This window comes from Pantherophis guttatus, chromosome 3 (assembly GCF_059756535.1).
Source record: "Pantherophis guttatus breed Tessera chromosome 3, ASM5975653v1, whole genome shotgun sequence".
In the NCBI taxonomy this organism is placed as follows: Eukaryota; Metazoa; Chordata; class Lepidosauria; order Squamata; family Colubridae; genus Pantherophis; species Pantherophis guttatus.
The window spans coordinates 35593629-35607125 of NC_142065.1; the positions used below are offsets into that span (position 1 = coordinate 35593629).

General features: G+C 36.3%; 2 protein-coding genes across 14 annotated transcripts in view; one reads left to right on the forward strand and one right to left on the reverse strand.

The window, feature by feature from the left end:
* Window positions 1-1773: 1773 nt before the first annotated feature.
* Window positions 1774-10330, forward strand: SLA2 (Src like adaptor 2). 3 transcript variants are annotated; one of them, XM_034414107.3, is made up of 8 exons: window positions 1774-1863; window positions 2674-2818; window positions 4736-4832; window positions 5528-5614; window positions 5769-5872; window positions 6225-6374; window positions 7328-7460; window positions 9900-10207. In XM_034414107.3, the coding sequence occupies exons 2-8, from the start codon at window positions 2722-2724 to the stop codon at window positions 10081-10083; spliced, it is 852 nt and encodes a 283-aa protein (XP_034269998.2). In that variant the 5' UTR covers window positions 1774-1863; window positions 2674-2721; the 3' UTR covers window positions 10084-10207. The 3 variants fall into 3 exon arrangements, with proteins under 3 accessions (XP_034269998.2, XP_034269999.2, XP_034269997.2); XM_034414108.3 differs by lacking the exon at window positions 1774-1863 and having other exon boundaries at window positions 1935-2818; window positions 9895-10330; XM_034414106.3 differs by lacking the exon at window positions 1774-1863 and having other exon boundaries at window positions 2592-2818.
* Window positions 10331-11225: 895 nt separating this feature from the next.
* The window catches only part of PHF20 (PHD finger protein 20), a 55685-nt gene continuing 53413 nt past the window's right edge, over window positions 11226-13497 (reverse strand). For all 11 annotated transcript variants that reach the window (XM_034414109.2, XM_060689695.2, XM_060689696.2 and 8 more), the window contains one exon: window positions 11226-13075. In XM_034414109.2, the coding sequence (XP_034270000.2) occupies window positions 12933-13075 (143 nt within the window). In that variant the 3' untranslated portion in view covers window positions 11226-12932. The remainder of the gene's footprint in view (window positions 13076-13497) is intronic.

Consider the following 13497-nt stretch of genomic DNA (forward strand, 5'->3'; position numbering starts at 1 on the left):
TGTTCATGGTTCAAAGTGCTTCATTTGGAATCCCATATGCTCTAATAAGTGTGTTTGCAGCCTCTGTGTTCAAAGAGTTTGGTTTGGTATGATTTGGTTAAAATTATGAAGCCGTTTTTTTTTTGAAACGGCATTGAAGAGAAAACAACCTATCTAAAAATAATTGGGCAAGAGACTATTACAAGATTAACTGGCTTTAGATGTTAGCAAAATGTACAAGATACAAGAAAACTGACTGAGCAAGAACAGAAATATGTTAACGTCATTGATCTCTGGCTCCACCTTTCTTTCCAACCATTGTTGCTCTGGTTTTGTCAGAAACTTGACAATGTGGTTTGTGTTTGTGCACACAGAAATGTACAGGGTTATAGTTCAGATAGAGGTGATGATAATTTATGCTACTTTTAGGTTACTGAGACAGATAAGACCAGTGGTGAAATCCAAATTTTTATACTACCGGTTCTGTGGGCGGGGCTTGGTGGGTGTGGTGTTGCTTGGTGGGCATGGCAGGGGAAGGATACTGCAAAATCTCCATTCCCACCCCACTCCAGGGGAAGGATACTACAAAATCCCCATTCCCTCCCTACTCCTGGGGGAAGTATATTGCAAAATCTCCATTCCCACCCCACTCTGGGGCCAGACAGAGGTGGTATTTGTCAGTTCTCTGAACTTTCTGCTACCGGTTCTTCGAACTGCTCAAAATTTCCGCTACTGGTTCTCCAGAACCTGTCAGAACCTGCTGGATTTCACCCCTGGATAAGACTTCATAAGTGACCAGCAGGGACTAAATAACCCCAAATCCTCCAGTGACATTTTAACATTAGTCTGCCAGTTGGAAGGTGGCATGATGGTGACAGATATTTAAACTTGGGTATGCTTCACGTGCAATGAGTTCAAATCTATTTTAAAAATAAATTAAGTCTAAAATAAGCGTGTATTGCCTTCAAGGGAACTTACATTTTTCTCCTGTGTAAGAATTTGTTATTCACTAATACGCACTAATCCACACTCTTTGGAATCTGAAGACACCTTTGAAATTATTGAGAGTGAACAGTGAATTTGCCAAATAGTTGCCATGGTAGGTGAGCTGCAAATCATCCATTTAGCACAGATTTTACCCCTGTAAAACTGTTATTATCCCTTCCACCTTTTATGTTTTGAGGGGAAGATTTGCAAAACATAACACCGACCAAAAAGTTGTTTTTATAACTGGGTCTTCTTAGAAATAAAGTTTGTTTTGGAGATTTACTTTGCAATGCTCACTTTATCGTTTTAATTCCTTAAAAGAATTTAAAAACAGTCTGACTATAGAATAGAGTGCACTTTCTACCCTTGTGCACTCTTTTGAGAATGCTAAACACTTACTATAGCAATGTATTTAGGATATAATTTATCACACAGCGGTTTTCTGTGCAGAAAAATGAAACAGCCATCAACCACCTTTCCATTACGTCAAAGGAAACTGAACTGTTTTTGTGAGTTCTTAGAATTTAACATTTCTTAATAACATGCACTCAAGCTATACCAATGTGCTGTGTATCACGCTTGGGTGCACTTGGCATGAAGAAGGATCAAGATAACTATTGTTTTAATATTAATTTGCCCCTGTATACTACATGACAATAGTTGCCTGAAAGATTGCAGCAAAAGATCCAAACCAATAGAAAAATAGTTTGCAGGCAACTCAATGACATTTGTATTCTGAGAAACTTCCACTGAAGAAAAAGGCTGGGGTTTCTCTGGAGCACTCATATGAATTGTGTTCTAGTTAGAATTGGGGGTTGTCACCAATTTCCAGAGCTACAATGAAAGAAAAATTCCCTACATCACCTATCTGAAGACCCGGCTATGATATAATGACAGGTGAGTACAAACCATTTTGAGTTATACAAAAATATGAGATATTATACTCTTAACTAGAATACTTTTAAAATGGGGAAGGTTAAAAACAACTGCACGATCATACAAAAACTCATGGACTGGTATAATTATAGCTTTTTATTGTGTAGCAAAGATGATTGTTAGGAGTAGCGCAATGGAAGCCAGAGAGGTAGGATAAAGAAGGAAGAGCATGAAACTCCATACTTTTTTTTTTCCAGGAAAGAGCCATCAACTTTGAACAAACTCCAATAGGAAGGGTACTTTCAGCACTGGATATGTTTCTGAACTTTTTCTTATTCATAGGATTATGCTAGTAGCAGATAAAACATTTTTTACTACCATAACATGAACATTTCAGTATCTGTTATTAAGTTCATGCCTTCCAGGTTACAGGGCAAGAGGCTTTTTTTAAAAAGGCAAATTCTTAGAAAAAAAGGCTTTGAGATGGAAGCCATCTTAATTATGATGCCCTAAATTCAGGACAACTTTTTTTTTATTACACTACTGATGTAAGAGAGATACTGTATTCCTGAACAATATTCATCAGTCCATGCTGGAGAATTGGCCATCTTACCTCTTCCTTTCCCTGCCTTCAGAAGTTGTTGCTTCTTGTTTGTGGTATGATTTAATACTTTCTCTTTCAACACTAATAAAACATCTACCTTAGAAGAAACTAGAAAATGGCAGCTGATTAATTGTAACAGCATTTGGTTTCTTCTGTATTTTCCTAACAGTTCAAGGACAACAATGAATTTTTATTTGAATGAGTTTCTTTTCTCCTTTTGTTGATAGGCCCCTCTGAGTGATACACTAGAAGACTGCTGTTAGCAACAAATTGTGATGGGAAGCTTGCCCAGTAAGAGGAAACAGACTGCTAACCAGACAAGCCCACAACTGAACACAAGGCATATCCAGAGCGATAGTATAAACCTGCCAGGTAGGGGTTATGCTGTGCTACCATCAGTCTGAGTCTTAAAACAACAATACACACACACACACACACACATGCCCACAGGTTTTGTGCCTATGACAGACTAAATTCATAGTCTCCCAGTTTCAGGTCTAGTGACTATACCAATGTGGCTCTCTACAACAGAAAGGAGGGATTTAATCTTTATCTCCTTAGTGCTTCACCATATTGATTTTAGGGGACAGAGAAAGAAAAGAAAAGACCTCCATGCAGAAAAATAGGGGAAAATATTTATAGGTTTCTGGACGTCTTAAGTTTTGAATGCAATGATTTATTTTCATACATAACAAAACAAGTCATGTGATTCATTACCTGAAAAGGTTACAGTCACATGATATACATACATACATATTGTTTGTAAAATTTTATGTCATGTACTATGATCGGGTTCTGTGTGCCAGTGGAAATGGAAGTCTTTAGCACTTCCATGCTAGTTATCTAGCAGCTTTTATTAATTTTGGTTGAGAAATTCTAAATCCTTGATTGAACATGAAACTCATTAACATAGCAACTATAACTATTTAGTCTGCTCCACAATGTGGCAGTGAGGAACAATGTGGGACAGATTATCCCACTATATTTGCAGTTGGCCAATTTGAATTCCTTGATCGGTCTATCCACCTGGAGGAAGGTATCTCAGGGTTCTGTCCTGGCCCAAAGACTCTTCAACATCTTTATAAAAGAGGAAATACGAGGGATGCTCTTAAATTTGCAGATGACATAAAACTGGCAGGGGAGGAGATTGCTAACAATCCAAAAAACAAGCTCAAGAGTCAAATGGAGTGCAACAAAATGATGTTCAATAGTGAGAAATGAAAGATTATGCACTTAGCTAGGAAAAACTAGATGCACGAGTATGAGACAGATGATACCTGCCTTAGAGGTAGTAACTGTGAGAAGAATCTGATAGATCACAGACTAAACATGAGCCACTAAAAGAGGCTGCAGGTTTTGGCTTCATCACGGAGGTATAGTGTCAAGATCACAGGAAGTTTCTATTTAAACTTTGTACTTTACAAGAGAGACTCAGTTTGGTTTAGTAGGAAAAAAAATTCTGGACTAGGTATCCCTTAGATAGAGAAGCTAGCTGGATGACTATGGGTCATTTTCTGTGACCCTAGCTTGGAAAGTCAAAAAACATCCTGGAAGAATGTAGTTATGCTAGCCATGAAAACTTCATGGATCTGTCCATGTAGTAACCAGACTTGAAGAACCATAATAATAAAATTTTAAGATTGAAGTTTTATTCAGTAGCATTGGTAGTGACTTTTAAAAACAAAAGAGCCAGTTCTAGTATCATTCTTAGAGAATTAAATGATAAAATAAATAGCAAAAATATTACTGTAGTTATAGCCATTAGGATGAATATTCATCATCAGTTGTAAAATAGATGCAAAAAACAGGTGATTAGTTTTAAAATGTTTTAACAGGTAAACAGCCTGAAACTGAAACGTTGAAGTAGACAAGATGAAATACCCTTACAAGGGAATTCCACTGATAGCGCCCGGTTATAGAGAGTGCTGTCTGGCATTCTCACTTGAGTGCTTCAGCCTGGGGGGAGGGCAGTAAGCAAAAAATCTTTCTTAATCTGAGTACATTTGTATAAAAAATATGGCTTTGTAGAATCCTGGATTCAAATTATGTAATGCTATAATGAAATGTTCTGTTTGACCACAAATGAATGGGAAACAATTTGGTGTTGCCCAATATTATTGGGAATTAGCTTCTATCAACACATCAGTTTCTACATTCTAGTGTAGAGGAAGCAGTGAGATAATCTTAAAATGAGACATACAGTAACACTTTGCAAGAATACTTCAAATATTGAGAAGTTAAAATCACACAATAACCTGGTTGGTGTTCATTTTTTCTTTTAATCTGCAGTTGCCAATTCCCCCATGATTGTTGCAGTCAGTGATTTTCCTTCTAGAGACACAGAGCCACTACTAAGGATGGGGGAACAGCTGAATTTGCTATCTGAGTGAGTATTAACAGACAAGGGACAAAACATCAAGCAGTGCAGTTAATATTATGGTGGTCATCAAGAGGAATATATCCTGGAGAGGTTAGGGAGATCCCCACTTCAGGAAAATCCAATTTTGAAAACATCCGTGGTCAGACCTTATTTTGTTTTCCATATCTACTTTATATTAGCTGTCCAAATTAGTTTATTAGTTGTTGATTCTCCATTTTTCCTCTTTACATTTTACAATATTGTATTTATATTTAATGTTACTGATATTTAAAATTAAAAATAGCATACACAAAATATGTAAATAACTACTAAAAAAATAAACTAGGAGACCATATGGAGCTGGCCTCAATTATTTGAGGTCTCCTCTGAGTAGTTAGAAGGGCTAATTCAGCCTTTCTCAACCTGATCTTCATTTGCATTAATAAGATAATTCCCAAAATTTCCAGTTGCCATGTGGCTGGTCAGTCTGGGGATTGTAAACCTAACACATCTAGGTGGTTAAATTAACCTCCATCATTCATATTTAAAGTCTGGATTATTTGGGTGTTAATGTAGTCCCAAGAAAGGAATAATTGCAGAGTATTTTTCTGATGACAAAGCCTGCTCCTTGACCAGAATTTTAGGAAAAATGGGAACTTCTTCAAGGTACAGCAGAATTTTACTTGAGGTCCTGGCTTTAAGTTACATTTCTTCTCCTGCAGAGAGGGTGAATGGTGTCAAGTCAAGTCAGTAGCAACTGGCAAAGAATGCTGTGTACCTAGCAACAACATAGCTAAAATTTCACACAGGTAAGCATTGTGGTTTTTCTCTATCTGAAGTAACATCACAGAATATTGGGGGGGGGGTTTCCTCTGTGTTCCAAGAGATCCTCAACCCTACAAGGAAAGTAGTTTCCCCCTTAATTTACACATATTTTTCATACTGACCCGTTTTTGTCTTCAGGTGGCTCTACAATGGCATTGATCGAGCAAAAGCTGAGGAGTTGTTACTGTTGCCTATAAACCAGGAAGGTTCTTTCATCATAAGAAAGAGACAAGCAAAAAAAGGTATGGATTCTAATGTCCAAAGGAATTTCCTAGTTCTTTAAGTGTGAGGAAATATAAGGTACACCAAGTGTGCGTGCTTTGCATGGCCTACCATGGATTAAATGTGATAACATCTAATTAAGCTTTGAAATTAATAGTTAAGCTTTCTTCTTCAACTAAGACATAATGCAAGTTTTAAGGATACTAGCATGACTCTAAACATCAGAAAAAAGATCTCATTGCTTTCAAGAGAATTTAATGAAACATATACATTTCATTAATCTCTGTTAGCAGTAGGATTGGGTGGACTTGTTTTCTGTCTAAATATGTTACTATTAACATACTAAATATGTTATTTTATTCTGACAAACAGGTTGCTATTCTTTATCAGTCAGATGCACAAATCATGAATCCTGGAATTGTGTAAAACACTACCGCATTAACTGCTTGGAGAACAACTGGCTTTATATTTCCCCCAGCCTTACCTTCCCAAGCTTGCATGAACTGGTGGACTATTATTCTGGTAATTATTTTTTTAATTAATTATAAATTAAAGGGAATTATACATTCTTTTCAGTTTTTGGTTGTGGCAATCTCTCTCTGTGTTAGAAAAAAAAAAAAGACAATTGCTTTACAGAATGTTAGGCCAATAGGCAAAAACTTCAGCCCTTTGGAGCTAAGGTGGAAATGGCCAAAGATCTGTTACAGATTCCACATTCCTGGCTTCTTCTCAGTGAAAAATAACTTTTGTGCCACCATACTCTTGATTCTGAGAGTACCATTTTCTGTAATTCTAATTGCCATTTATTTTATTGTAATTTAAAAAATAGAGTCTGGGTAAAAAATGTTGACTAACATTTGGAAAAATTGGTATATTTATAATATCAATTTTCAGAAGCCTACTGTCGAGAGAGAATTTTGAAGTTCATGGAGGTTGTTGTTTTCCAGCTCTTCATGTGATCTCGTAATTTGATCTTTGCTTGTCAATAAATAAATTATTCAATTCTACCATTTGTTGTCTGTTGTATGCCCAGCCTGAAGCTCAGAATGTGTTAGGAGCCATTTCTTGGCCATATTGTTAGTTGGTTAACTTTCTTGGCTGCTGTATTTATGTTTTGGATGTTTTTGATTAAGTGTTTTATGGTCTTAGAATGTTAAGCCGCCCAGAGTCAGTTGGCCGAGATGGCTAGCTATAGAAATTTAATTAAAAAAAACCAAGATTTGTAAGAATGTGGTGAAAAGTCTAGGTCTGTTATGTGATCATGCTGTAAGAATTATTTTTAAAGTTGGGTATGGGTATTTTCACCAAGAAAATAAAGTGCATTTTTATCCAAAAGCTGGGAAAGCAACATGACTGTTGTAGCTGGATTTTTTTCACTGCAATACAGTAGTGAACTGTATTTCACTGCAAGACAGTAGGCTGTCAGAAAACCCTGTATATGAAAATCTATCATGTTTGTTTATTCTCTTTAATAGAAAGTAGAGATGGCTTATGTTGCTGTTTGAAGAAACCATGCTTCATCCAAGGAGCTAGTTCCAGCTTGTTTCATAATCTTCCCAAACCTGTGGAAGCAAAAAAATCTGCTCTCAACTGGCAACAGATCAAGAGGTTATTTTATTTTTTATATTCAACCTATACTCAACCTTTATCAAGAACTCAAGTAATATGGCTTGCTGGATTGTTCAAATTTTGGTAACAAACCAACAATATTTTGCAAAATCATGTTTGCACAATTTAGGGATATTTATTTGACTAATATGCTGCTCCAATTATGTCTGATTCCAAATAGTTTATGGACCTTCAAAATAGTAATATTAAAAACTAAATACAATAATGTGAAAATATGAGCAATGTATTTCTTGAGCATTGAATAGCAACCGTAGTATGTATGTGTGTGTGTGTGTGTGTGTATATACACATACATACATACATACACACACACACACACATATATATATATAATTTTATATAAGAAACAAAACAATTCCTCAGCTTCGCCAGCCCATGGAAGTAAACAGATCTTAATAGTTTTATGAAAAACTGACAGGTGTTATATAGGCAGGTAAGCTGAAACTCAAAATCGCTAGTTCTGGACCAGTTACAGCTTCCAATAGTCTTCAATTTCATGATGTGTGCATTGCAATAATCAAAACAAGTACCAAGGCATGAGTGACTGCAGGTAGTGTTGGGAAGCAACAGACCACTTAGCAGTTAGACCATTCAGTTGCAGTGCCACTGAAGTCATTCACCCTTTAGACCAGGGTAATACTGTGGTGCCCCCCTCTTTTCCCCCATCCCACCCCTAGCAGGACCTGGAGTGCTCAGGACTGCTTTCCATGCTTCCTGGAAGCAGCTGCCTTTTTCAGGGCCCCAATTCCTTGCTGAAACGGTAGCTGTTTTCAGAGCTCTAGAAGCTGCAACGTTCTTCTGCCTCCCTAGGTTTTGGGAAGTCGATCCTTGCATAAAAGGCAGCTTCAGGACAAGCTTTCCAAAAGCTTTCCCTTGCTCAACCCTTGCTGCCCCAAAGCCACATTTCTTCAATTAAAAAAAAAAAACCCTGAGAGGGCCAGACTTTTTGATAACCCTCCCACCCCCATTAAGTTTATAGAAATGTTGATGAGGTCAGACCAATTGTGAAATTTGGATTCACCCTGGAACTTGACATTCACACTGGAATTTCCCTGCCAAAGATGACCAGTACAGGGTTAAAGTAGTGCTATCTACTTTAGAGAAATGTTTTCCCCTCTACAGTGAGCTGGAGCTGTAGTTTCATGGTCCTGCAGCAGTAAACATACAGCACACAATAGCCCTAAGTACCGTATAATATTATTCTGAAGAAATTGCATTTAGCAGGATGTGACGTTTTTAAGATGGGATCAAGTTACTTCACCATGGCTGAATTCTCATCTTTCTCAGTCGAAAAATTTATATCTGAAGCAGTGTTTTTAAAAAATGTATGATTGTCTCAGTGAAAGTTTTAACATTTCACACTGCCAACAAAAGCAAGTAAGGATAAAATATCCCCAACAATCTCCAAACTATTTCAAGCGCCTTGATTCTGATAAAACAATTTAATGATACGAAATAATTGTTACTGATAAAAATATATAGATTGCAACTATCTTTTTAGCTTTTAAGAGCCGTGTGGTGCAGCTAGAATGCAATACTGCAGGCTAACTCACTGCTCAATTCAGGATTTTGATTCTGAGCGGCTCAAGGTTGAGTCAGCCTTCCATCCTTCTGAGGTCGGTAAAACGACCGATTATTGGGGACAATATGCTGACTCTGTAAACCACTTAGAGAGGGCTGTAAAGCACTATGAAGCAGTATATAAATCTAAGTGCTATTGCCATCTTGCTAATAATATACTGAATCTTTCATTTAGACCTTGATTTAATTCAGCAGATGCAAGGGCATTATTTAATGTTCTAGCACTCCTTCAATTATTCCCAGGATTTGTGGCACTGGCAAATTGAGAAACTATGATTGACTCAATCTCTCAAGGAGTTTCTGCAGCTGAAGGTGACTTGAGGTCTCCTGGATTCTAATTCAACAATTTAACCAACACCAACCCCCAGTCCGTGGACCAGCACTGGTCTGCAACATGCTAGCAACTGGTCTGTGCGAACAAGCAAAGCCCCATCTGCAGGATGCATGCAACACATGAAACCATGCCCCGTCTGGTCCGTGGAAAAACCTTAACGGAACCGGTCCATGGTGCCCAAAGGGTTGGGGGCCATTGCTCTACACTGGTTCTATATCATTTTAAAAACAATCCATGAGACTAGGTGTTTCTTTGCAACTCCAGAATCCTCAGCTGTAACAAACATAAACCACTGCAGCAAGGAAGTATTGCATCTGTTGCTACAAGGGAAAAATCCATGCCATTAGCTAAAGCAAACTTTCCAGGGTACTGAAGCAGAATATGCTGATAGTTGTTTGCCTGTTCTTATGAGCATCATGCATTACTTGAAACAAAATAAAAACAAAGTCATTATTCTTCTTTTAACAATGTTGCTCAGAAATGTTTTCTTCTGTCTAGCTCAGACTTGTTGTCAGAAGAACCGCTAGCAGAAGACTCACCCATCAGTCTTGGCATGCGAGAAGCAGTTACTACTTACCTGTTTATGACCGAAGACCTGTCATTACAGGGCACACCAAACATAAAAGGAAGGCAAACCGAAGATATATAAAGCAAATATTGGAAGTATTTCTGGAACATGAAGCTTAAACACAAGATCTGTTGAATTTGTGGTATTTTTATCAAGTTGATTCAAAGTGGTTATCCTTAAATCAGTGTTATCATAGTTATACTTTTCATCTTTTTCAAGACGCTTGGCTCATTGAAATATTGTGTATTTGTGTGTGAAGTATATTTATGTATTTTCCCTACAGGTTTTGCACTTGTTAATTCATAATTGATTAGTAATGCAAAAAGTGAGGTATTCACAATAAACCAAATAATTGTTTCACCAGGCTGTAATGGAGCATTGGAACATTCATGTCAACAGTTCAAGAAACAACAAAGGAAAGCAAGGAAAGATGCTTTCTCTGATCTGAGAGGAAGAATGGTAGGAATGGAGCTACCAAAGGTAGAATGGAAATACAAGTGTTCTCTATACAGTATCCACACATGGCACATAAAAGGCACACAAAAACCTATGGCAGTTTTTGGCAGCACTCATAAGCTGCATGGTTTGCTTAATGAAGCCACAATACATTGGTTTTATATTAAAACTAAACAAGCCTCACATGTTCACCATATTGAGTTATTTATAAAAATAATAAAAGCGGAATACAAATAAAAATTTAAAAATAAATTATAGCGGAGTCATTGATGATGTCTGAACTTGGTTGTTTGCTTGCAAATGTTTCACAACCTTATTTAATTGGGTAATGAAATGTCTACAAGCAAACAACCAAGTTCAGAGAGCACCAAGAAATCCATAGTTCAATTCTGAGTTACATATATTCTCTTATATTGTAACTATATTATAGCCTGAACAATCAGGAAACCAGTCCAAAGCCCACAAAAATAAAGTAGTTACTCTTAGTATTGAACTTGTCTGCCTTTCAGTTTCCTACACAGCAGACTTCCAAATGTTGTTAAATGATAATTCAGTGTCCCTAAGTACTGGTCATGCTAATTAGAAGTTCTATCAGTTACAATCTGTAACACTTTGAAAATTCTAGGTCCTGCTCTATAGTTTTAAGATTATCTTCAACATTAAAGGGATATAGCTAGAAATATAAGTTAATCAAGCCTTAACAAAATGCACTTACTTGTTTATAGCGAAAAGATAGAGAAATATTTTTTCAGGGATATCTTGTCATCTAGAAAACTCCCCATAATGTTATTGTGAGACAACTGGATGTCTTTAATAATCACAAACTTTATTCCAATTTATTACAGCAAAATAATTTTATCTGCTGTACAGCTGCTATACTTATAACCTATAAGCCAAATAATTGGAGACAAATTATTCCCTGAAATTAGTCTTGGCATAAAGTCTCTGTCAGAATGAAAAAAAAGTAGACTGTTTTTGAATGAGATAAGATGGTCAGAAAAATGTTACTTCTATGACAAACACTAGATAACTGAAACCTACATAATTCTGCAGCATATAAACATTAAGGATTTTTATTCATAATTACCAATTTGTACACTAAACAGGTCTTCAACTCACAAATGTGCTTTAATTTAAACTTTGGTGGTGTCAAAAACAACTCCAATATCAAGGTAGGAAAAATCCAACATTCAGAACACCCAATGCAAAAATACCCTATTCTGTCCACCTCAAAGTAATTTCTTGTCCCAGATGTTATCTAACAAAAAGGAAGTAGTGATGGAAATATGATCTGCAGGCAAATGATATTCTTAAACATATAAAATAGTTACGATACACCAATGTTTGAAAAGCTACTATATAATGTAGCTTCAATGTAAGCAGCATTTCTTCACTTTGATCTCACAAATAATGCTAGTAAGGAAACTAAAAATAAAAGTACAAAAAGGGGTTTCAAAAACATTGTTTAACATAATGTCCCATTGCCTTTGGGAACAGTACCTCATGCATAGACCTTGAGACTCTTTGTTATACACAAATATAAAATTAACTGATTCCCAAAACCACACTTTACAAGTATCTACAATGAAAACATTTATAATATTGAAAAAGATTATGTTTCAAACTATAACCGGAATGGCAATTATAAACAGTAGGGAAGAAAACAACACCATGGCCGTCACTGGCCATGGCTAGATTTGAATCTGTAATACATCCTTCTTTGTGTAGACACTTTTATACCCTGCGTTTAGGATATGTCATCAGTACATGGGAGGCACAGCATGGCCAGATTTAGAAATTCAAGAATGCACAGAAGCTCAACATAAATGAGTGTCCCAGTACCATGAGAATCATGCTACAATGTCATGATAAATATGGAAAATGATAATTTACTAGGAAAAGAAGTGCAACCAAATTGGGACCTTCTACTACATCTATTTAAAATAGTAGATTAGTTTCAGATCATATATGCAAACCTCTTGTAACAGTTTACTATAAAATTAGACATTCATACTTGCTAGGCTTGAAAATAATATCTTCTATTGATTAAATACCGTAGTTATGCATAAACTATTAGGATAAAGTATGAGTCTTTCTGACACATTAAGTCACTTAAATAAACTAGGCAGAATGTTATCTACAGCCTTGGATCACTAATTATTTTTTGGCTCTTAAAACTTTGTTCTCCAGTGGCACAATTTTGTCAGTGTATATATGCAAAGAACATTAATGGTTATTTCAACTTGATACAAGGAATGAAAAAATCCTTTGCCAACCTGCTCGTACATTTTGAAGACAAGAATAAATCCGTTTCCATAATGTTAAAAAATGCCTAGCAAAGGCCAACTGAACAAAATAAGGGCAAATCTCTTTACTTTTATGAAGAGTAACCCTTGCTCCTAAATAATTCCCTGAAGTCAGTTCTGCATCACATGCAACAAGCATGCTATTCCATTAAAATAGAGAGTGCTCATCATACGACAGGCTCCAGCCATCCAGCAGAAATTTCATATCATGTTGAACAGCAAAGTGCTATTTGTTGTACTTTGCCCAAGTCTGTGAGAAGTTGTTTTATACAATGCTTCAGTTGAGGAAGTCTTGCTAACGGTTCTGGTGGCTCCAGCTCTCCAGTATAATCCAACCAACTCTCTAAAACTGTAAGAGAAGGTACACAATAATCACAAAGGTCTAAGTTACTGATGGCTAAATTTAAGTAGATTTGTATTAGCTATAAAGAATTTCAGTAGGATAGTATAATCTTTCATTTAAAGGAATCAATTTTTCAGATACTTTTTAATAAAATATATTAACTATCAAGAAATTTAAAATAGCACCCCAAATATAGACATTCAGTAGTGAACTTTATAATCTGTGCCTAGATCAAAACATATGTTTGGAATGTTTTAATTTGAGCACAGATCAAATGAGAAGGGATTGGTCTACGCATACTACTGGGATAGAGGAGGGAGCAAAGATATATGTGGCTGAATGGAGGGTGTTGACAGAACAAGGAAAGTCACTGGGAAAACTAGTGGGGTAAGCAAACTGTTTTGTTATGCCATGTTATGAACCAATGA

Excerpts from the sequence above, each read along its gene's own strand:
- SLA2 (XM_034414107.3), top strand. The coding sequence starts at position 2,722 with ATGGGAAGCTTGCCCAGTAAGAGGAAACAGACTGCTAACCAGACAAGC. Across the intron at positions 4,833-5,527 it reads CAGCTGAATTTGCTATCTGA|AGAGGGTGAATGGTGTCAAG; the intron begins GTGAGTATTAAC and ends CTTCTCCTGCAG. Across the intron at positions 7,461-9,899 it reads AACTGGCAACAGATCAAGAG|ACTTGTTGTCAGAAGAACCG; the intron begins GTTATTTTATTT and ends TGTCTAGCTCAG.